General features: G+C 43.1%; 1 protein-coding gene across 4 annotated transcripts in view; it reads right to left on the bottom strand.

Annotated features, from left to right (window-relative positions):
• Positions 1 to 25,824, bottom strand: part of UNC5D (unc-5 netrin receptor D) — a 603,713-nt gene that overhangs the window by 76,806 nt on the left and 501,083 nt on the right. For 2 of the 4 annotated variants that reach the window (XM_043454536.1, XM_043454538.1), the window contains one exon: positions 3,870 to 4,055. In XM_043454536.1, the coding sequence (XP_043310471.1) occupies positions 3,870 to 4,055 (186 nt within the window). Of the gene's footprint in view, positions 1 to 3,869; positions 4,056 to 20,646; positions 20,680 to 25,824 lie in introns of all 4 variants that reach the window. The other 2 variants (XM_043454535.1, XM_043454537.1) reach the window with 2 other exon arrangements.

Below are 25,824 nucleotides of genomic sequence, written 5' to 3'. Positions count from 1 at the left end.
TGGCAAAGAGGAGCTTCTAAAAAAAATAAAAGAGGAAAGAAAGATGTTTTGCAATCCAGTTTGGAGCAAAAATAACATCTGTTCCGTTTAAATGGCAAAGAGATGACACAGCATGATGACGAGGTGGTGCTGTTTATAACCGAGATGGTGTGGGTGCCAACACGTCTCCCGTGGAATTCTGGGCAGTTTCTGGGGGAGGAAATGTTGTGTCCTCAGAGCAAAAGGGTCAGGGGGCGTCACGAACCGCTCCATGTCTGAGCAGCCAATTCGCTCTAATAACACGGATGTCACTCTGAGAGGCACAGAGGATCCCAGCTTCCACAAAGGCAGCAGCTGAGAATGGCTTCTTTCCGACTCAAAACAAATGGAGAAAAATAATCCTTACAAAAACATGAGAAATTGGACTTTCTCATCTGCTGGGACTTACCAATTTTTTTGCTATGCCCAAATATTAAAAAGAAATGCTGTGATATTTTCTTGTGATGAAGTAATCTCATTTATTAGTAAATAACAAAATAACCCTCAGTTCCAAACTTCCTGCCCATATCAGTCCATCAATGTGACATCTCAAATTGAAACCCAAACCATATTAAACCATTTTCCTTTGGGGCCTGACAAAAATGTTTCACATGTGATATTTTGGAAAATGTTGCAATTTCAGGCCATATCCTATTAGCTTCTATTGTTTTTCCATTTTCATAATTTGTAACAACACCAGCAGGAAATCTATAACCCTGACTTTCCCCACCTCTTTGTTCTAACGCTCTAAGAATCCCAAATCACAGAGGAGCAGGTTCAAAATGAGATGAAATAGCTTATAGATGTAAAAGCACCTTGATGAGGCATTTTTTCCATGTTTGAGGATCTTTTTATATTATAAGGAGCTGAGCTTTTTAACAGAACTGCACTGAACTCTACAGATACCAGCCTTACTCTGGGTTATGAAGCAAGAAGCAGGATGGAAGGACCATCTCACATCTGAAGAGTTTGGAGCAGAAGTTTCCTCTGATACCTGAAAAAAGCATCTCTCCGAGTCTCATGGCTGTTTTCTCTCAAGCCCTCACCTTCTAACGTTTAATTTCTGGCTACTGTTAGAAGACCCTGCTATCTTATGTAAAGTCAAGAAGCAAAAACATTTCCTAGAGTTAGACTTGAGTCTTAATTGCCTATCACTATATACACAGACATGTGTGCGTGTGTGTGTGTATATATATATATATATGAAAAATATATGAAAAATACACACACACACATATACACATATAAAGTTGGTGGCCAACTTGATTTAAGTCTGATTGAAGATAATCCCCCAGTGACCGCAAGTTTCTCTCTGGATGTCCTTTTCAAGGCCCTGATCTACTCTATGTATGACATTCTATTAAGTCTCACTGTTCACCTTGCTGGGGCTCCAACCATATTTGCTCAAGAAGGGATGTCATGAAGACAACAGAGCATCCATGTAAGGCATAGCCTCACCGTGAATATAGGGGAGAGTAGAATTTGGATAAGGGGCTACTGTTGGTATGACTAGTTCTTTGAGTTCTTGGTTAAAGAAAATGGTAAAATTAAGTTTGGAAAGGCTACATACTCTCAGAGATTCGCAGTATAAGCTTCCTACATTTTGAGACGCCTCGTGGTAATGAAATGTATCAGCTTATCCAAGTCAGCTTTCCCCAGATGCTCAGATCAGGGAACCGCCCCTCTCACCCACTACCGGCTGCTCTGTGGAACTCACTGGTGTCCTCCGTGACGGTATGAGGAGACAGCCAGCCTCTAGAAGGATACTCTCTGCATCGACTGAGCACCTTACTTAAGCCAAGGTATTACAAGCCAGGTGGTTTCACCCTCACAAGGCCCCCCTGAGATAGATGTTAGTATGTCCATTTCACAGCTGTAAAAATTGAGACAGAGAATAACTGAATTACCAGGTTTTACAGCAATTTTGGATTCAAATTTGACTTCAGAGCCTCTGAATTTACACACCAAGCTGCCACTCACACTCCTGTGTATTCTGTTTTCAACGGTTAAGGTCTGAGACAGTGATATCTTATGATGAGATAGATGGAGATATAGGTCTAGTTTCTTACACGATTGCAAGACCAGTTCACTGGATGTATTTCTTATTAAATCATATATACTGGAACTTCCCTGGTGGCTCAGTGGTAAAGAATCTGCCTGCCAATACAGGAGACAGGAGTCTGATCTCTGGTCTGGGAAAATCCCACATGTTGTAGAACAATCAAGCCTGTGAGCCATAACTATTGAGTCTGTGCTCTATAGCCCGTGAGCGGCAATTACTGAAGCCAGAAGGCCCTAGAGCTCATGCTCTGCCGCAAGAAAGCCACCACAATGAGAAGCTTGGGCACCACAACTTGAGAATAGCCCCCACTTGCTGCAACTAGAAAAAAAAGTCTGCACACAGCAGTGAGGACCCAGCGCAGCCAACGTAAGTCACATAGACTAAGCTCTAGACCCACGTTGAGGTGATGTGTTCTTATCTGAGATCAACCAGACTTAGACCGGAAGCCAAGGTGCCGGAAATTCAAAGTGTTAGTCGCTTAATTGTATCCAACTCTTGGGACCCCATGGACTGTAGCCCACCAGGCTCCTCTGTCTGTGAGATTCCCCAGGCAAGAATACTGGAGTGGGTTGCCATGCCCTTCTCCAGGGGATCTTCCCAGCCCAGGGATCAAAACTCGGTCCCCCACATAGAAGGCAGATTCTTTACCATCTGAGCCACGAGGTGTCAAAAGTGACTGGTAAACAGTCAAGTCGCCTGTCTCTCCCACTGTCTCCCCATTCTAGCCTGCTTGGGTTTCCACTGCACCATCCTGTCCCTAACTCCATCACTGCCAGGCAGTAAGACTTCTTGTCCTGTACTGTAGGTATTACTGACAGGCAATCAACAGAAATAAAAGGGACAATATTGACCATAAGAGTCAAGGTAGAAAACTTCATCCATGGAAGTGAGACAGTTCCATTTTTTTCTAAAATAAAAGCCATTTATGTCTCATCCCCATCTCCCAATCAGGAACAGAGTTAGTTGGCAGAAGATAATCAAATGACTCTTCTGTTTTAAAAATGAAATAGTGCTATTGTTTGACATGATGAATTTTCCTTCCCCTACAACAGAGGACTGCTTCAAGGTGGCAAAGGCAGAGAATTTCATTTTTTCTCTGGTTAACTGGCCCATCATACATCCTCTAAAATCCTTTTACTTATTTAAAATAGAAATAACTCCACTGAATAAAATAACTCCATCTAATAAATAGTGTAATAAATATGCCTGGTAGAGTCATTGGTTTGTAGCTTTGAATAATCAATATTTTAGTTAACTAAATATACATTCCCAAAGCAGGCTGGTTAAAATAGAAAGTTGGGTGACCTGAGACACTGACTACATATCAAAGATGGACAGGCCATATTTAAAATGTGGGTAATGGTAAAAGGAGGAGCTTCCATGGTGACTTAGTGGTAAAGCATTTGCCTGCAATGCAGGAGACTCAGGTTCCAACTCTGGGTTGGAAAGATCCCCGAGAGAAGGAAATGTTAACCCACTCCAGTATTCTTGACTGGGAAATCTCATGGACGGAGGAGCCCGGTGGGGTACAGTCCAAGGGTTGCAGAATAGTCAGACACGACTGAGCGACTAAACATCAATAGTAAATTGAGACCCATTGGTCCTCACGGCAGCCAAGAACTCAGACAGACTCCTCCATCAAACCTGGCATCCTAAGGTGTGAAGACAACTTTGGAGCAGCTCCCAGTGCCGAGAGCCACCCTCACACAGGACCAAAGAACACAAGGGTCCTGCGTGAGTGTGGTCTACGGTCCTGAGGACGTGCTGTTGGGGGCCCTACGCCGCTGACCTTGACGCACTGTTTTGAAGTTGAAGGTCTGGAAGCCACCTGTCAATGCAGAAGAGTCGATGACGTCCACACCATAGTCACTCTGGCTGCGTCTGTACAGGGTGATGCCAATGACCAGCACTGCAACGGCTACCACCGCAGCACCCAAGCCCGAGTACAAGGCGATGTCGCTGGCATTCTCGATGCCTGAAAGACACAAGAGCAATCCTCAATGGCCAGCATGGGCTCAGAGCCAAAGAGCCACCCCGGGACACAGAATGAAACACTATTGGAATTTTTGGAGCTACGGATCAGGCGAAATGATAGATGTGGCTAGTCGCAAGTTGGACTCTCCAACAATAATCATGTTTCTAGAAGACCTTGTATAAATCAAAGGGATGCTAGTTAAATAACTTAACTGCATTAAGGTAGCTTACCATGTAATGGAATCTGCAACAGAAGCAATTTTGCAAAGAATATAAGATTTTTCAAGGAAAAACAGGCAATTGCTTAATTTGCTTGTTTTAGGAAGTCTTATTGCCCTGCAAAGTTTTTTTTTAATATATGTATATATATTTTATTTTTGTTGGAAGACATGTGACCCACGTACAATGACAAAATATGGGTGAACCGCTCTGCTTGTCTATGGCCTGGGCGCATGCATTCACAGGGAGCATTCTCGGATGATAAGGCATGGTCTATGAGTCAAGAGACCAGAGCTCAGGAGTATGAACTTGAGCTTTGGCCCACGTCACTCACTCCATCAGAATGCTGACAGTCATCAGGGTATTTACAATCATTGTGAGTGACTTTCTGTTGTGAGATATGAAAAGCACTCGGTCCCAGGCACTCTTATGTTCATGGTAAATGTTTTCTGGCACCAATTGAATGCTTGACTCTAGAAGTTTTTTTTTTGTGGAAGAGGACTGGTCTCTAAGAGGGTACATGCTGTTTCTCCCATACCTCTCCTACTCCATCCTATTGAATGCATGGGCAAAGCAAAAATAAAAGCGTTAGTTGAAATTTAGATGGTGGGTGTCTCCCCATCCCCCAAGAGAACACTGTAGCTGCTTTCCAACCCTTTTGCTAGAGGTCCTCGGGGTGTGGTTGATTCCCGAGGAGCCTCAGCATGGCTAGTGCAATTCAGCATGACATCTACCCAAGAACATGTAAGTCTTGAAGTGTGTTAACAATGGAAGGTGGCAAGTTTTCACTACATAACTGATCTCCTTACAGATTATGTGGTAGGCATACTAAACAGGTCCAAAAGTAATTACTCTGTCACCCCTGCTGGGTTTAGCAGATAAAATAAACCCATCATATATTTACCTTGTGATTGCACAGCACTTAGCCTACGTTCACCACACCCTCATATGGTACTTACGTTATCAAGTGAGTAAGACTAACCACACTACTAAATTTATTTTCAACAAAGTTAGTGGACTATAAAATAAGGTGCCGCCAAATGAAAGCAGGAACAAGGAAATCAAGCAGAACCAGTTCAGTAATAGGGCGGCCAACACATAAAAATAATTCATGGGGGGAGAAAAACACCGTCATCTCAAAGAACAGTATCAGAAAGGTCAGAGGGGGATCAGATGCTTTTCATAACAGCAACCTGGGAGGTGTTGAGAAACAGTGTGATCTGGGCTGTAGTTCAGTTTCATGGTGGTCCGAATGGGGGAGGGCTAGGGGTGGTGGGGTATCGGTGGTGGTCTTCCCCAGCCCCCCAGATCCACAGGGGTGAAGGCTGATGCCACCACCGAAGTTCCAGGGTCCACCTAGGTCACGAGGGGAGAAAGAAGGGGAGCCATCACCCCATTCAGTCTCACCCTCCTCCTACGTTCCTTGGAGGGAGTCATTAGAGGAGAGAGCAGACAGACCACAACAGGCACAGCAAGCCAGGATGCCAGGAAAAGGGAGAGAACTGGACTGAAACCAATGGGCCTTCCCCCTTCTTCCCTCCAGCTCCTTGGGCGCAGTTCACTGATGGCTCCATCATCTTAAAAGGTGTGTCTGGAGAGAATACACCTGCTCGGCAACTGAACACACAGAGAAAGAGCCCGGCCGTGTCCTGCATGCAGCCGCTCTGTTACCGAGCTGGCAAAGTAGACCAAAGACATCTTTAGCTTCCCAGGTACGAAAATAGGAAGGACTAGGAGCCAGAGCATGACCAGCGTAAAAGTATTTCTGCTGAAAATGGACCTCACTGGACCTGAAATCCTGACACCAAACTCAGCAGCAGGAACACGCTGTCTTTGTTCCCCTGGATTCCTATCTTGCTGTTTATGGCATCCACTCTCTTGCTACCCAGGTAACCAGAATTCTCTGTTCTCAGGATACAAGTTCTCTTTTAAGAAAGGACCCTCCGCCTTCAGATGAAGGTATCAACGTTGGATATAGCTCATTGTGCTTGCTCTCCCAGGAATATGTGCAGAACCTCTTAATAAATACTGAATTACAGAATGTTTAGAAATGAATATGGGGACTTTGGGGTTAGGGTAGGGAAAGAAGGGAGAGAGACTTGGACAGGGATCACTGCTTCCCTAGGAGGCTCACCCTAGCACCTGGTGGGACAGTTTGACCCAGACTCAGAAGTCCACGGGATTCACTTTTACAAGAACAATCTGTCCTGGGACTTTGAAGTTTCTGCATCTAATGATCTCATTCATTCAACATACACTTGTGACGGGTCAACTGCTCAGAGGAAATGAGGACATCTGGTTGAATTAACATGTGGTCCACATTCTCGGTTGTTTCTTGTCTAAAAGACAAGGTTGTGACGGGACCCCGGTATCCAAGTGCAGCTACAGAGGTAGACACGAATCGTCAAGGCCACACGTGCACATCTCAAAAGATCTCAGTCATCCTTAGAGCTCAGTCTTCTAAAGTTGAGTCACCTACTTCCTTCTTCTTCCTCTTTTTCTCTTCTCTATTTACCTGCTTTTATTTCATCTTATTCTTCCTTTTTTTCCCCCTGCCCCACCATTTGCTAATCTTTTTTTCTCCAGGACAGTAGAGGAGGTTTCCCTGTAAGATTCCTGTGTCCTTACAAGTGTAATTGATTCCCTTTTCATGTGTGTCCAGGACTGGCCCCAGGAGAACCTGAGGTTTAGGCTGGATGTGTCTGCGAGCACATGGGCACTTGGAAGGGTGCTATAGCAGAACCCCTCCACATGTGCACGTGTGTATGTGTGCTCACGCTCAGCTCTCATTGGAAGAACACCAGAAGTCACTGCTCCCACCTGCTAGCCAAAGGCCCTGTGCCCCTTTCAGATTATAACGATGGGTCCTTGTCATATACCCCCCATCCCTCTAGGCATCTAGGCCCTACCCACCTCTATCTACCCATCTGTCAGCGCAGGGCCCCCTCCTCTGAGACAGCTGGACTGTGCCTTGGCTAGTCCACCAACCCTGCCAACCCCTGGTTCTCTACACTCGGACATCACTTATGGTTCCTAGAACTCTTTTTGGATCTTTGGATGGTTAATGACCTGAATGCCAAGGCGTCCTACCTGCTTGACACCTGGCACAAGCACTTCTCTGTCATTTCCCCCAGAAATGTGTGAGGCATCCTGTGCAACTATTTGCTGATTGCTCCCTGGACTCAGACCAGCCTGAGGGAGACTGTAGAACCCCTGCCACAGAGACCCTCTTTTCCTTACAGCTACACACGCACATTTACATCCGTCTGCCCACTCGCATATCTGGGGCTGGTTTGTTTTCTCCAACTCATTCTGAACAAAAAGCTTTGATCAGGCTATTCTGCCTTTGTGGGCATAGGGTGTTATTTTTTTTTTCTTTCTGGATTTCTGTTGTACATATCTATGTGTGATTGATGTCTTTCCTGGGTTTCCACCCCTGTTTCCTCTCTCCAAGCACCGTGAAAGCTTTAGGCCAAGTTTAGAAGGACGCAACATGTGATATAAAAAATTGTGCATGATCTATAGGCTAAAGAAAACAAAAATAAAAAAGACGGGGAAATCTCTTATATTTCAAATTAGTCAGAAACTACAGAGGGATCTGTTCATTGCTGGAAGGAGTGTGAAATATCTACAGAGAAAGGCTGCAAAGATTAATAGTTGGAAACTAGGACCCTGGAAAGGAAATGTTTATGGGTTCATTTGGCCTGGAGAAAAGAGGACTATAAAGTGGCTTCTGGGGATCTTTAATGCATAAAGCATGGTTCTAAAAAGAAGCTCACAGTAGGTGCCCAATGAACCTTCATTTATGATGAAGCTAGAAACCAGCTCGTCACCCACTCTAACAAGGGCTGAAGAGGAGGACCTGGCCTTTTATTATAGCAATTGGGACTCTGTTAGATATTAAAATGACCTTTTCTACAAGGAGGGTTGTTAAAAAAAAAAAAAAAACTGCACTGTATTTCTGAGGAAGCTTGTGAAATCTCCTTTAGAGTTTCTCAAAACCAGCATGACTTGACAATAGTCTGCAGTTATTATATTTTTGGTCAAAGCTGGTGAGAAAGGCTAAGTGACTTTTCAAAGTCCTTTCGAACTTCAGAGTTCAAGAACTAAGTATTCACAAGCTCCTGTACTTATGAATTATAACCATACCTAGTCATTCATAGTGACTTATGTACCCCAAGGACTAAATTTAAGGGCTGTTTATTTAGTTTGCCTTCCTCTCTTCATAGGACTCTCTTTTAAAAGACATATTAATGCCACTTATTCATGGAAATTTGGCTCATTCCCATGAGTTTAACTATCAGATTAGAATCTATTTTATAGGATCAGATAGCTACACAAAATGAATAAAGGAGCACAAGAAAATGCCTTTCAAAACATACAGTTAGAGAATGTGGGACTGACATGTACACATGGCTAGATTTAAAACAGGCCAACAAAGACCTACTGTCCAGCACAGGGAACTCTGCTCAATGTCATGTTAACAACCGAAATGAGAAAAGAATTTGAAAAGAACAGATGCATGCATATGCGTAACTGAATCACTTCGAGGTACACCTGAAACTATCACAATGATGTAAATCAACTATACTGCACTATAAAAGAAAAAGTCAAGAAAAACATACAGTATTCTGTTTTTATCTTATTAGATACTGTAGAATGACCACTGCTCTTGTTTTAGGAGGAAAAAACTCAGCGACTTGACTTGATGTACATAAGGCAGTGAATTACTACGGAATTCACACAACAGAGATTCACAAAGAGAAGGCTGAGAGAGACAAAAGGAGTGGAAGACAGAAGAATTAGCTGCTCTGCTGGACTCCCAGGAAACAGCCCAGTCTCTAGCCCAGCCCCTCCTCATCCTGGCCCAGAGGTACAGACAGGGCTGTCTGAGGGCTGTAGACATTGAGGGATGTGCCAAAACATTTAACTGCAAGCTAACACATAACAGAAGTTATTGTTCAAACTGTTCGTACTTGTCATTGAGAAACCATATTTTTTCTTGAAAAAAAAAAAAAAACATCAGAAAATAGCTTTTAAGTGGTCAGCTCCGGTCAACCATGGTGAGCAGTTCTGATGATACTTGCATTGCCTGGAATCTCATAATCCCATCACCAGTCGGCATCTTGACTTTTCCACCTTGCCATCCTCCAAAACCTCCTTGTCATTAACAACGACAGTTGCACATTCTTCAATAGCACTTACCGTACGCCAGGCACTGTTCTAGTCTTTTATTTACACTGATTAACTCATTTTAATCCTTCCAACAAACTTATAAAACTGCTCCATCCCGTGTGCTTTCCTTTCCCTTTCCCTGTTCCCCGAACAGCTGCTCCTCCTCTGTGTCAGGCCGGCTCTGATCCGCCCTCTCCTGCCTCCGCAGGGACCTGGCCTCATTCATTATTCCCTTTCGGTCTCGCATCTTTCAACTTTGCCTCCACACCTGCGCCTTGCCTTCTGGCCTCCAAACCACGGCCTGGTCTCCCTAATCACCTCTACCCCAATCCTTCTCCTGACTTACTCTCTGATAGATCTCTGAAAGATGCAGTCTTTTTTCATATCCATGAAATTCTAAGCTCTTTGTTGAAAAGAACTACAAAAAGCACTTTTTAAAACATTAAACCTTTCTTGATCATAATTTCCCTAACCAGTTAACCTCTATCCCTGTTGAAATAAAAGGATAAACAGAAAATACACACAGGATGAGGAAGTGTTTTAGAAACTATAAAAACTTATACTACACCAAGAAAAAATTTATCCTTCAACTAAGCCAACATATATGATATTGCATACATGTGGAATAAAAAATAATACAAATGAACTTATATACAAAATAGATCCATAGACATAGAAAACAAACTTATGGTTATTAAAGGGGAAAAGGAAGGGGATGGGATAAATTAGGAGTTTGGGATTAACATATACACACTACCATATATAAAATAGATAACCAACAAGGACCTATGGTATAGCACAGGGAACTATACTTAATATTTTGTAATAACCTATAAGGGAAAAGAATCTGAAAAACAAAAGATATACATATATACACAAGTGAGTCACTTTGCTGTGCACCTAACGCACGCAACATTGTAAATGAATTATACTTCAAAAAAAAATACACAAAATTAAAAAAAAAATAAAAGTAACCACTGTTGATAGTATAGTTGAGATCTTTCGGGGGGGAAAAAATGTAAATTTCCATTTTTTTTTACCATCCTTACTCTAAAAGTTATATAATCGTTATTATATTTCCATATGATTTCCTTTACTACATTGCCTTTTTTCCCCACTGTAGATGCCTGCCCCCCCAACACCTTGTAGATCATTCCTATCAGAACGTACAGACATGCTTTACTTCTTTTCACATGGGCTCAGTCCACTGCCAGGCTCTATCATGATTTAACTTGTTCACTATTTCTATACATTTCATTGCTCTTTTATGCTATTAAATTCTGACTTTTGCCCAAACCACTGATTCCTCTTCAAGATTGTTCACAACCGCTCTATCAGACAGTGCTAACTACTACTTTGATGACAAACAGTCTTGAATCAGGATCTCTTGCCACGACTCCTGTCTGAAGTCCTCATCCTATATTTCCTCCTGCTCAATGGATAAAACCACCACACCACTGTGCGTTGTGCTAACATCTCAAATTTGCCAGCTGATTTATAAGGTCACCGTTCTCATCTCTTCAAGTATTTTCTTGAATTCCCTTTTTCTAGTAACGACATCATCAGGGACCAGGCTTGAGCCTGAAGAGTCTCCTTTCCTTTTCTGCCCATCAACCCCTTCCCCAGATGACTCACACGCCTTTCTGAAACATCCCCAGTGCGCCTCTCATATCTCAGTTTCGATAGGAGGCACCCACTCTGCACAGCCTCATCTACCCTGGTACCCAGGCCCCAGTCTCTGTTCATTCTGAACTGTTAAACCCGTGGGTTACTCTCCCCAAACACAGTTCTGGTCCTGCCATGTCAAAACCTATCAATGACTCTTGAGTAGGCGTCGAGTTCACTCTAACAGGGACTTCCCTTATGGCTCAAGATACTTTCTGCTTTGCCCCATCCTAGTTTTCAACTATTTTTGCTCGTTTCTCCTCTATATGGACCCTCCAACTTCTGCTTCATTGACTATGCTTAAGCCTTTGACTGTGTGGATCACAACCAACTGCGGGAAATTCTTAAGAGACGGTAATACCAGGCTACCTTACCTGCTTCCTGAGAAACCTATGCCAGTCAAGAAGCAACAGTCAGAACTGGACGTGGAACAATGGACTGGTTCAAATTGGGAAAGGAGTATGCCAAAGTTACATATTGCCACCCTGCTTATTTAACTTCTATACAGAGTACATTATGTGAAATGCCAGGCTGGATAAAGCTCAAGCTAGAATCAAGACTGCAGGGAGAAATATCAATAACCTCAGATATGCAGATGACACCACCCTTATGGCAGAAAGCAAAGAGGAACTAAAGAGCCTCTTGATGAAAGTGAAAGAGAAGAGTGAAAAAGCTGGCTTAAAACTCGACATTCAGAAAGCAAAGATCACGGCATCTGGTCCCATCACTTCATGGTGAATAGATGGGGAAACAACGGAAGCAGTGACAGACTTTACCTTCTTGAGCTCCAAAATCACTGTGGACGGTGATGGCAGCCATGAAATTAAAAGACTCCTGCTCCTTGGAAGGAAAGTTATAACAAATTTAGACAGTGTGTAAAAAAAGCAGAGATGTCATTTGGCCAACAAAGGTCTGTATAGTCAAATCTATGGTTTTTTCAGTAGTCATGTATGGATGTGAGAGCTGGACCATAAAGAAGGCTGAGCACAAAAGAATTAGTGCTTTTAAACTGTGATGTTGGAAAAGACTCCTGAGAGTCCCTTGGACAGCAAGGAGATCAAACCAGTCAATCTTACAGGAAATCAACCCTTAATATTTATTGGAAGGACTGATGCTGAAGCTCCAATATTTTGGCGACCTGATGCGAAGAGTCAACTCACTGGAAAAGACCCTGAAGCTGAGAAAGATTGAGGGCAGGAGAAGGGGGTGACAGAGGATGAGATGCTTGGATGGCATCACCAACTCAATGGCCATGAATTTGAGCAAACTCTGGAGATAGTGAAGGACAGAGAAGCCTGGCGTGGTGCAGTCCATGGGGTCACAAAGAGTTGGACACAACTTAGCAACTGAAGAACAACATGGGCCCTACTCTTTAGGTGAATCTGATTATAGACATAACTCAAAGATATTATGGGTTCACTTTCAGACCACTGCAAAGAGCAAATATCATATAGACAGGCACAACTTGTTTGGTTTTCTGGTGCATATAGAAGTTATGTTTATATTATACTGCAGTCTGTGAAGTGTGCAATAGTATTATATCTAAATAAAACAATGGCTATACCTTAACTAGAAAATACTTTATTGCTAAAAAATGGTAGCTATCATCTGACAATGCAGAGCTGCCACAAATCCCAACTTGTTAAAAAAAAACAAAAACAAAAACAGTATCTGCAAAGCACAATAAAATGAGGATTGCCCAGATCCATTTTCTTCAAGTAGACTTTGTACTTCAGTAGATTTATTTATTTTTTTTTGTTCAGATGTTTTGCTTTTACTGAAAGGCTCCCTCCTCCAATATTTGTTTTAATTCTAACCATTCTCCCAAGATTGACAATACAGATAATCTATTTAACAAAATGTTTCTTGAGAATGCACATTCAGACATGTTTTATTCTTTTCAGTAAAGTTGCCAGATTAAGCAACTACAAATATGACACAGTTAAATTTGAATTTCTGATCAAGAATGTATAACTCGAGTAGAAATATTTCTCATGCCATATTTGGGACACGCTTATGTCAAAAATGTATTCACTGCTGATGTGAAATTCAAATATAACCAAGGGTTCTCTATTTTATCTGGTAATTATACCTCTGGATTGCAAAAGAACTGTCTTTTTCCCCATCAGGAAGACCAAGGTAAAATGGAGAGAGTCAAAAAGCAGGATCTGAAATCCAGCCCTTGAGAAAATGACTTCACTTTCATTTTCTACTCTGGGAATTCAAGATATAAGTTCTAACTTTGAATATAGTAATACGTGGGGAGATGGGACCTGTGAATTCACATTTTTAGCAAGTCCCCTGAGTTACTCTGCTGCTGAAGAACATTTCGTTCTATCACTTATTCACTGTGCCTAAGATTAGTTCCAAGGTATTTAATGGAGGAAACTTCATCATGTCCAGTAAGGTCAACGACATTCTTAAACATGGTCATACGAAAAGGCATACATTTATGATGGAATAACAATTAGTTAGTAAAAAGATTACAAGCAGTAAGAACATTTCAAATGTTGCACATATGCTCGAGTTGAACTGATTCACAGTAGGAATGATTCTGAAGGACAAACAAGTCATGCAATTTGGGAAAATGCTATATTTATGTAATGGAAAATAATCAGCAGGAGATGAAGAAAAATGATGGGTAAAATAGAAAAAGAATTATCTGTAAACTATGGCTAGAAGATTAGCATTGATGCCAGTCACCTAATGTTAGCTTAAAGACCTAGAAGTCTACTGAGATTTTAAAGATACTATGGTTCAATGTGGGCTTCCCAGGTGCCTCAGTGGTAAAGATCTGCCTGCCAGCGCAGGAGCCACAGGAGATGTGGGTTTGATCCTGGTCAGGAAGATTCCCTGGAGGAGAAAATGGCAACCTGCTCCAGTATTCTTGCCTGGAAAATCCCATGGACGGAGGAGCCTGGTGGGCTACAGTCTAAAGGGTGACGAAGAGTTGGACATGACTGATTGACTAAGCAAGCACACCTGCATGGTTCAAGGTCGCAGATAGTTCTATGTGTTCAAGGTACCATTCAGGTCTATACAGCCTGAAAAAGAATGTCCAACCTGCCAGTGTGGACTCTGCATCTTTTGAGGAGTTCTCTAACCTAAGAATGTGTATTCCCAGAATCCACATGATTCCACTATGGATGAAAACAGTGTACTTGGGGGAAAAGATGTAGAATGGATTAAGTGTCAATAAGGTGATGAGAAACACCTAATTTGTAGACTGTAAGGATACGTTGGAGAAGGAAATGGCAACCCACTCCAGTATTCCTGCCTGGAGAATTCCACGGACAGAGAAGCCTGGTGGGCTACAGTCCATGGAGTCTCAGAGAGTCAGACACGACTGAGCAATTAACTCACAAGGACACATTGGGGTCATTCTTTGATAGAAATGATTCTGGGAAACTTCCCATTTGGACTTTTACCTAGCACCAGGCACTGAATAGATGATTATTAAAAACTGCCTCCTTACTTCCCCTCTTCTCAAATCATTTGTCATCTTCTACTTTGTACTTAAGTTGTAGGGAAGAAACATTTCTTATTGTTTCCTTCACGCTTCACAGGGCCAAGACTATTTATACAGAATAATTGTGCAATAAATATCTACTACACGAATGAGTTAAAATAAATACATAAAAGCAAAGTCTTTATTTTCACCTTAACAATAAAAGACTCAGTGAGGAGTTAGCGGGAAGATGTAAGACCGTAATAACAAGTATGAATTGAACATCTAATACATACTACTGCGTGTGTGCTCAGTTGCTAAGTCATGTCTGACTCTTTTGTGACCCCAGGGACTATGGCCCAACAGGCTCCTCTGTTCATGGGATCTTCCAGGCAAGATTACTGGAGTGGGCTGCCATGCCCTCCTCCAGGGGGTCTTCCCGATCCAGGGACTAAAACCATGTCTCTTGTATCTCCTGCACTGGCAGGCAGGTTCTTTACCACTGTGCCACGTGGGGACGGTGGTAAATGTCACAAGCATAAGGGTGAACAGACCCTATACTGTCTAGCAGATGGCCGGAAGGATGTCTATCAGAGAGGGAATTTGGCCTGGGATAAACACAATGAACATACAGGATAGAAATAAGGAAACTGCTTGACAATCAGCCAATAAGAGGAGTAACTAACTCAGACTTTAGGGGCTTTGCAGAGGCAAGACTGAAGCCTGAAGGAAGGATTCATTCAACAGGGTAAGACTAGGTGGAGGGAAAATTTTCTGGCAGACGTTAACAACATATAAAGAACTACCTGCCCAAATGGACCCAGGGTGTTCAGAAAACTAAGAAGCTTTCTTAGGTGGAAGAATATAGGAAGTTGATTGGGTAGAAAGGGAAACACCTAATAATTAAGCAGCTTGAGAGAAGCTGATATGACTCAACAACGCCATCTGAGACCAGATCCCATAGACAGTAAGTACCTTGTACTTTATCTTAAAAATAATGGTCAGCTCTTGAAAAGGTTTAAACTCGGAATCGAGGTGACCAGAATTGATGTTTTTTTTTAAAAGATCAGATAAACTGACGTCAGCTAACTCCAGATATAGGAAGCAATGATAGAAATCCCGGTTAGGGAGAAAGATATCCTGAATGCTCAGGTTTTGTCTCGAACATCATATTCCTTTTACTTGGCTTTTTGCTCACTAGGCTGGCTGCTACTTTTCTGTCTCCTGTGCAGTAACTTCTGACCTGCCCTATATCTCAGTGTGGATGTCTTTCAGGGCTGAGTCCTCAGATATGTTCTCTGTTCACACTCATTATCCAGTGACCTCATTCAACCTATTGGTTTTAAATATCATCTGGACACTGACAAGCCCCAGATTTATGTCACTGCCAGGATTCTCCTATGACTTCCAGACTCATATATTCAACTGCCTGTTTAAGAAGTATTTTAAATGTAGCATTTATAACACTGAACTCTTAAGCCTCCCTCCAGATATGCTAAACCAAGTTCGCCCCAGATCAGTAATGGCAAGCCCATCCTTCACGTTGCATACAAGTTTTGGAATCATCTCTAATGCTTTTCTTTCTCTCATACTCTGTATCCAATCCATCGGCAACTCCTTTTGACTCTGCCTTCCAAAGATATCCAGATTCTGGACCTTTTCTACAATTTCCAATGCTCTCTATCTGGCCCAAGCCACAGTCATCTTGAATCTAGGTTATTATAAAAGTTATATTGTAATAGCTTAGATTATTGGAATAGACTCTTGTTATAATAGATCATTGTAACAGATCTCCTTGTTTCTGCTCTGGTTCCCTATATGTTTACATTCCACGCAGTGGGTAGAGTTTATCTTTGAAAATATTAGGTCATGTTACCATGAATAAACACCTTCAATAGCTTTCCAACTCACTCACAGTAAAGGTCAAAGTTGTTACCATGGCCTATAACACACTTGGTACTTTTCCCCCATGCCCCACTTCTTTGATCTGAGCTATTACGCCTCTTCCCATTGCCACTCTGCTCAGATACTCAGCCTAACTGTTCCTTGGATACTGCAGCAGGCTCCCATCACACAGCCTTGGCATTCCACTCTTCCCTTGCCCTGGATGTTCTCCTCCCAGATCTCCAGAATGTCTGTTCCCTTGCTTTTCTTCAGGTGTCTTCTTAAAGGTGACTTTACCGCAGAGACCTTCTCTGAACACCTTACACAGAAAAGCAACTTTCCCTCCATCCCTATCTGAGCCTCTTTTGCTTTATTTCTCTTAATGACACTTGTCACCACCTCCATGGCACTCAGCCCTCTATATATAATTTTCTGTGCTTTCTTCCCCCCACCTCCCTCACTGGATCTGCAGGCTTCACGGGAGCAAAAACTGTACCTGGCAGGCTCAGTACTGATTCTCCACCACCTAGAACATGTCCACGCCCATGGGGTATACTCGATAAAAAGATGCCGAATGGAGGGAGGGGTATGGAAGAGAGAAAATGGAGTGAGTTGGTGAACTTGATCTATCTGCGTGGCAGAATGCTTAGATGGTGGTGATTCATTGAGTACTGAGCTGGAGAAGGGAGAGGAAAAAGACAGCAGTCTAGGAGGCTTCGCGTGTGTGGGACCCTACCGAGTTGAAGGCATAGCATTCCCTGAATGAGAGAAGATGGGAGGAGGCCTGGGTTAAAAACAGAGGCAGAGAAGGATGCATTTAGTTTTGAAAAAGCTGAGATCCGGGTAACTGGGAGACATTCAACTGGCGAAATCCCGGAGGTAACTGACTCTGGCCCAGTGAATGGGATTTGTGTTTAGTGTGTGTTTCTGTTAGTTACCAAACTAGTGGGAAGGAGATGGAGAAAGAATACCTTCTGAGCTATTTTCTAGGGCGTACCTGAATCCTTTTCATCCCTAAGGTGAACTTGCTGAAACAGCCGCTCCTTGGGGAGCCTCTCAGCAAATCCTCATTCCCAAGCCTCCGGGAGTCTCACTGTCTGCACGAGACCATTTTTCAGCCTGACTCTGGGGGTGCGTGTTTGCCATTCAGAACCTACTATATTTTACTGCACTTCCTGACATTGTTACACAACATTTATTGAAAGCACATTTGATGGTAATGAAGTTTCTATTAACTATGATTAAATCTCATAAAGCACCTGAAGATAATTTAAGATGTGCAGAAGCAGAAAATGAAACATTCGGTTTAGTACATTAGGAAATGTAATTGATTAAATTATCTCATTTACAATAAGTGCTTTCATGAGCGATGCCGAGCACAGATTTCCCCCAGTTTGTCATTATGATTTGCCAACAGATACCTTCAGACTTCACTTTCTTTTCACACCTCCCCACGACTCAGAGCCGGTTCCTCAGCCCGCCTCACACGAATCTGTGCGGGAGGCTCTGAGAGATGGGTTCCACCCGCCCCGCCGTGCAGAGGATCACGTGCACGGCTATATATAGGGAAAGGTTGTTTCTCAATTATCTTCATAATTGACTTTGATTTTGCATCAGTGATGATTCATGGAGTCTTCAACGAAGCCCCCCTTTCACTGAACAAAACTGCAACCGGCCTCCGTATGATGCACTCCTACCCACGCAACCTCCAGAACCCTGATCGGATGCCTCCGGGAGCCTTCTGCAATCACATTGATTCTGTTAAGCTTTTATTTTTAGAAAATCACAAATTAAAGCAGTTTAAGCGAGTCTGCGGCAGTATCCACCAATTAAGCACGGTGTACAGGAGTGAGAACCCCAAGCAAAAACTCATTCAGGAAGTCCCCGAGGACCAGAAATAGCTACTGGGGGCTTTACGGCTGGATGTACAGATGTAACCAAATTAGAACAGCACTGGACTCACAAACTAAGCGTGAAATTAATTTTTAAAAAACACACATGCAGGGTTCCCTGGTGGCTCAGTGGTGAAGAAGCCACCGGCCAGTGGAGGAGCCACAGGTTCGATCCCTGGTCCGGGAAGATCCCATATGCCGCGGAGCAACTCAGCCTATGCACGCGCACTGCCGAGCCTGTGCGCTAGAGCCCGGAAGCCGCAACGATGGAAGCCCTTTCGCCGCACAGGCCTTGCTCCACAACAAGAGAAGCCACCGCAACGAGAAGCCCGCTCACGGCAACTAGAAAGTAGTCCCCGCTCACGGGCAACTGGAGAAGACCCAGCACAGCCAAGAAATAAGTAAAATAATCTTTAAAAACATACACACATTTTGGCTGCCACATGGCTACCCATAATTTTGCTTCTGCTACACACGGGGACCAGGGGATGGGGCGGGGCGCGGGTGGGGGGGCTCTATGATCAGGAGGCACTGGGGCGGGGGGTGGCGGGGACCCCATTTACTCCAGGGAAACCCTGGGGTCTTGAACAGATGGACACTCATCGACCTGCTCCTTCTCCCTCTCTCCGCATGTGCGCACACGCATACACACACACACACACACACAACACACAACCAGCTTTCCCCATCGTCTATCTTCTTATAGAGTTCCAAATCCATCATGCATGACTTGAAAGCCGCTGCCTAACCCCCAATGATGACTTTATGGGCAGCAGACGGCAGGAAAACAAATTAAGATAGCTTGTTTCTGTTGTTCGGGAAGTTCTCAGACTCTGGAAGTCAAGGCATCCTTCTATCTCAAGCCTGCCTGAAGCAACATCTGAAGCAGGAACATCACAGCTTTGCTGTATCTTTTTCTCTCATGCCTCCGGACCCTTGTTCCCCAGATACCAATTTCTGTCTGTCTTCACAGGGTCTTAATTCTTTCAAAGAAGGTGGCTAATAAAAGCTGTTAAGTCTCCCAAGCTATTTGAATTTTAATACCCTAGGATTTAAAAGATCAAAAGCCATTCGGTTTAGACTAAAATGGGAGATACTAGTCAAGAATGTCTTTCACAAGCTTTACAAACCAAACTCTCCTATTGCTTAGAGCTACACGGCTGAGGCCCTTCCATGTGGACTTTGGCGTCTATATGACACCCTGACATATTTTACATATTTCTGAGAGTCACTGGGGGAACATATTAAAATGTAGATTCTCCAGAGCTCTCCCTGCCCCTGTACCGGGGATTCAGATTAATTTGTTCTATTTTTTTTTGCAGGGTCATATTTAACCAGCTTCTACCATATCCCAAGATTCTGATGCATGTGGTTGCTTATCTAAGTTTTGAGAATATTTTTCTAAGACACTGGTTCTCAATCCGAGCTTCACATTGAAATCCCCTAAGGAGCTTTTAAAACTGAGGATTCCTGGGTTCTAAGTCTCTTCTTCTCATGTGATTTCTCTGGAGTAACAGCCCAGGAACTGGGATTTATAAAAGGCTTCCAGGTGGCCCCCAAGTTCAGCCAGGTCTGAGCACCATGAGGCTGAAGGTGGAGCTGCCAATCATCTGAGCTGGGCTTCTTTCCCCAAATCTGGTGGATGCCCAAGATGGAGGGAAGGCAAAGGCCTCGCCAGGAAGCAAGCCATTAGACAGAGAGCTCCAGCCAGCATCCACCCCCATTAGGTTCAGTTCCTGGCCATTTCACTGTGGCTCTTAATCTAATCAGTTGCCATGGATTTCAGGGTTCATCTCTCAGGCGCCCCCTCCCACTCCTTGATGGAAAGTTCTATAATCAGGCTACTGCCCAAGGTTGCTCTTGTGAAAGCCTATACTGACAAATATTTATAAATTTTAATGAGATAAATCTCAGAAATAAGAGTCCTAGATGACATCTGTAGAGAAATGGACTGCTACCGCCAGACGGAATCAAAGCAGAGATTTAATCTGAAGGAGGGGAGGGGCGTGCATATTTCTTTTCCATTTTTTTTTTTTCCTTTTAGCAATTGTACAGAACTTTATTTTATTTTATTTTTTTTTATTATTATTATTTTTTTTCCAGTGGGTTTTGTCATACATTGATATGAATCAGCCATGGATTTACATGAACCTCTGATATGTGACTCCAAACCCAACAAGAAGAAACCTCCCCCCAGGAGCCCTGGATCTTTCGTAAGAACTGCAATTCCGTTTGGCTCCTAAACAAATATAACAGTAAAGCAGCAAATATGAGAACAAATGATATCCGCAAGAGGAAAAATAACTTACTTTGGGGTTTTATTTCATGAAGAGGTTTTTTATCTAAAAGAAAGAAAGAGAAAGAAAAAAAAAGAAAGTTGCATTTAATAAATTCACACGGAGCAGATATATATTCTACATTCCTTCACATCTACCTCTATAAAGGAAACACTTTCTTTCTGCAGACACTATGGATTATGTTGTTCCTATTTTTCCTTTTCATTCTAGTTTAAAAATTTTTTCTCTTTGGCAGTATTTTTTCTAGGATGATTGCTTCATTCTTTTAAAGTAAAATTCCCTCAGGCTTACTAGAGTTTCTCTCTGTAGCATTTGCCAGATTCTTATCAGCATGATGAGAGCAGTGAGCTTGCAGCCTGCCCTGTTTTATATCCAGCCAGAAGTCTGCTCAGGTAAGGAATGCTATTTCACTACATATGATGGTGGAAAAATGATCCATGAATAAATATTTAAAGGGATCCTGCATTGGTTTGCAGTTATCATGGCCTGGGTAAATGGTTCCAAACTCTGCTGTTTTGTTTTTTTGTTTTTTCTCCTGTTCTTGTTGGGTATAGATGCAGGATAGTGTGTTGAAGGTTTGTTTTTAAGAAATTATGCGTTTTGGTTTCAGATCTCAATTATCTGTTAAAATGCGGATGATCTTAATGGAAAGGTGTCCTTCTGATCCTGGTATTGAGCAGGGCAGCGGTCAGTTGGGATGGATACAGAGAAGAGACACTCAATCTTTTCTAAAGTGAGAGAGACATTTTTATCCATTCTTTTCACGTCCCTTCATCTACCATCCTCCTGCCATCTTCCATCACTAAATAATTCTGCAACCATCTTGCAAATCACTTGGAGACACGGTACCTGGGACTCTGTCTGCCTTACACCACAGTCCTTCCACTGACCACTGCCCTGCCCTTGGTCCTGTCCCAGGCCAACACGACTCTACCACCAGGCAGAAACCCGGGACGACTCCGCTTCAGACTCTCTGTCAAATTCCAGAGGATCTGCAGGGCGCGCCAGCCCTCTCATTGGTGACTTCTCAGGGTGTCGATGGAACACCATCAGGCGGCAAGCACGGGGGCTGTTGCTAACATTCAGAGAGTGCCATAAAGGAGGGGACCTTGAAAGGTCACCCTGGGTACGCTCCTTCCCCTTAGCCTGAAGGCAAGCCAAGCGGGGTGAGACACTGTCATTCTGGATTATGTTTTGAACGGAATCAAATCTCACACAGTATACATCTGAGAACTTCGTAAATATTATCTGGCTGACTGCACCTTAACCCCTCCCAGGCAGACAGGCATAGCAAGGCTCCAAATCCTTCACGGAGGATCTCTTACCCTAACCCGCTTCTGCACTAAAGACTGATTTTGACAGAAAACCCTTGCCATGTGCATCAGGTACAACTCTTGTGTATTTTGTCATCTGTTTTGTGATGGAAGTGACTTTTAAAAGTTGTGTGTAAATCATACTTTTGCAAATGGGCCACCATTGTTTTTTTTTTTTTTACAGTAAGGGGAAAGTTCACTGACTAAGGGTGATTTCTGGCCAATCTTTCTTTAAAAAGGAAGTCCTGGATCTTCTCTGGTGGTCCAGCGGTTGGGACTTCACCTCCCAGGGAAGGGGGTGTGGGTTTGATTCCTGGTGATAGAGCTAAGATCCCACATGCCTCATGGCCAAAAGAAAAAAAAAACCCAAAACATAAAACAGAAACCATACTGTCAAAAATTCAATAAAGACTTTAAAAAGGGCCCATTCAAAAAAAACTCGAAAAAAAAACACCCCCACAAAAGATAATTTGTTCAAATTGATATAATCAGATTCTTACACAGTCAGGTTTCTTTAAGCCCAAAGCTTGCATTTCCCTGACTGCACAGATTCAATGCCATATTAGTTTTCCTGAGAGCAGGTGGAAACTCCCAAGGTCCAGATGCTAATGCACTCAAGAATTAGAAGAAAACGACTTTGGTGGTTTTAACCTGACTTCATTTTTTGCTTATCGCACGCTATCTGAAAGCATTTGGCATGGGCACAGCCCTGCTGGCAGGCCAAGGCTGAGACATCTGAAAGTGAGGCATTGCTAGGACCACACAGAGAGACACGCAGAACAGCTGTTCGGAGCTCTGGCTGCGCTGAACGGTATTTTCTTCTCTCTAAACCACAGGAATGAAGATTATTCTGGGTAGCGAAATAAAACTCGATTAAAAACAGGTGAGATATATAACCACTCCTCGGAAAAATACATTGAATATAGCTGTAAAAACAAAAACAAAAACGGGGATTCTACCTGGCACAGTTCTGAAAAATGAAGAGAGAGGTTGGGGCTGAAAATTCCAAGGCTAAGGACCCCAGACAGAGGACCACATGGATGCACGGAGCAGAAGAGGAAGGCATTTTGCCCTCTGACCTCCAGCTCTATGGTTGTCATCGTTGGCCGTGGGATTCGTGCGGACTCTCAGATCAGAAGTCTCAGACTGTCTTCATCTATCTCTGTGACCTCAATGTTCCCCACAGTAAAGTGGGAGCAATAAGGTTCTTAAATGTTGGTTCTGGGGATTGAACAGAACCCAGAAGCCATGAAGCAAAGGGCTAGCACACGTCCAGCATTGATAAATGTAGTGGATAAGTAATACTGTAACTTTCACATGTTATGAATATGATCCTCATACTCGTTCAGAAGACAAAAATGACCCACATGCTGCTGCATGGACACCAGTCACAGCTCCAGGCCAGAAACTCTAGTGAATTTCAGGGGTAGTTGAATGGGAGTCAAGAAACATGTGCCTGACGACTTTCCTGGTGGTCCAGTGGTTAAGACTCTGCGCTCCCAATGCAGGGATCCCAGGTTCAGTATCCAGTCAGGGAACTCAGATCCAACACGCCCCAATTAAAGATTCCGCATGCTGCAACGAAGACCCTACATGCCACAACTAAGACCCAGCGCAGCCAAAAAACCCCCAAACACAAAAGAAATGTGTGCCGACTCCTGGCCTCTGCTTGCTGGCACCAAAGGCAAGTTGCAACTTTACTCTGATACATAAAAAGAAGGACAGGGATGAGAAGACCTCCATGGGCCCCAGCTTTCACCCCTATAAATCTTTAGAAAAGACATTCCATAGAAATCCACATAAAATGAATTTCAGAAACAGAGTAACTAGTGTTCAAACGGCTGCTTCTCTATCATTGGTGACAATGCTAAGATCCGGGATTGTGTGTTCGTCTGCATCTTCTCATGGGAAAGGCTGGAAGTCACTGGTGCCCACGAGGACTTTAGTCCCCCGGCATTGGCATCAAAACTGGGTTCTGCTATACTTTGTGAAATACCAGTATCTCGTCAGCAAGCTGCTCTCAGAGACCATTTTCCTAGCTTGAAATGTCTGATTAGAGACTGTTTTCCCGTGATCTTGAGAGAGGGCTCCCCCCATCCGCCCCCAGACCTCACAGTGCTGTGCAAGAACAGCCCACCTCATGGTTCATGTCCTTTCATTCTGTTTGCATAATCATTTTCTCACAAGGCTCAGGGCCACGCAGCTATTGGCCTTGGTCAACCAAATCCTGTTTTAATTTCACCTCTCTCCAAGGCCATGTTCAAATGACCCCTTTAGTAAATTAATCCATGAAAGCCACGGTTCTTCACATGGGCTGCCCATTACAATTATCTGGGAGGTTTTTTCCTGGTTTTATTGTTTTTTAATACCCATTCCTGGGCCATCCTCCAAGAACTTCTAATTAATTGGGATTTGTGTATTTGTGATTATTGAGGGCACCCCCACTTCCTAACAACAAATCCAGGGCTCTATGTACTCAACTTCAGTTCCTCTCTGCCTCTTTAAGAGGATCTCGGGCAGCTGGAGTGTACAGATGGGTCCAGAAGGATCTTAGAGGCAGAGAAATGTAATTCTGAGCCAGTGGCAGCTGATCTGTTGTTTGGGGAAATCCTACCAGTTTTCACAGGGTCTACATACACATATACACCAAGAGTATCTTCTGGGTAAATGGAAATTGATAATAAGGAATTATAACTCAGTCTTCTAATGATTTTGCTAAAGATGCAAAAAAGTGTTTCTTAATAGTGTTTTAAATTGTTATGCTTTCTTTAAAAGTCATTTTTATTATTTATAGTTACTGCAGTTATTGTATCAAAAAAAAATAGATAAGTGCAAAAAAACCCTGCATAATTCCACCACCAAGAGATAACCACCATTATGCTAAATGATATATACAAGTCTAAGCTCTTTTTTCCCTTGTGATCTTATATGTATAAGATGATATGCACACATAGATACTTCTACATATATTAGCAGAAAACTATATGAAATTGACTGACAGTAATTGATCATTTTACCCTCAAAGACATGGAACTGCCTTTTAGATATTGTTCTGCAGTCTGCTTTTGTCTCAGTGCTGTATTGCAAATATTGCTTCGTGTCTCACCACACGTGTGGTGAGAGTATATGTGTGCAGAGGTGTATATGTATATTTATACATAAGAGAAAGGGAGGGAAGGGGAGAGAGAGACACAGAGGCAGAGAGAGGGAGAGAGAACGAACAATCTACCTCTTTATTTTTGGTGGTGATTCATTTCTTTCCCACCTTTCTTTAATTTTTGGCTTCCTTTGTTATACAGGATGCTCCCAAAGCATTTCCATGGCATCCATTGTTCTTACAAGCTATTTATGGTTGCATTCCTACCTTCCCACCTACCTACCCACCCACATCCAGTCTTATCCTTTCTCTGCCAGGGAACAGACATGACCAGCTATGTGCAGCCCACATGCTGCAGATCAGAGCAAGCAAGACTGAGGAGAGATGCCGTGTGTGTGGAGTGGGTTTGCGGACCATTACACTATGCAGATGTCGCAAGATGACAGATGCGGATCGAGTGTTCAGTCTCCAACCCACAGACTGGGCAAGGGGCTGCCCTCAAAACCTGTGCCTTGTGATGATTTGAAATTGGCTCCTATGGGTTTTGTATACCAAACACACACATTTCTTGAGAATCAGCCATCAAAGTCACTCTGTGTGGACCAAATACCCACCAGGACAGACCCTTGCATAGCTCTCTCCTCAGGGCAACAGCTGACACATGTCATTGGAACTCATGATCACCATTCTTCTCCCTAAACCAGACATGCCCCGTGTTTTCGTCTTCAAAAACCACTTTTATTATTTCCTTCTTCATCGACCATGTGGATTTATGAAGAC

The sequence above is a fragment of the Cervus canadensis genome, chromosome 31, assembly GCF_019320065.1.
Source record: "Cervus canadensis isolate Bull #8, Minnesota chromosome 31, ASM1932006v1, whole genome shotgun sequence".
In the NCBI taxonomy this organism is placed as follows: Eukaryota; Metazoa; Chordata; class Mammalia; order Artiodactyla; family Cervidae; genus Cervus; species Cervus canadensis.
This window is presented reverse-complemented; position numbering and strand designations above follow the sequence as displayed.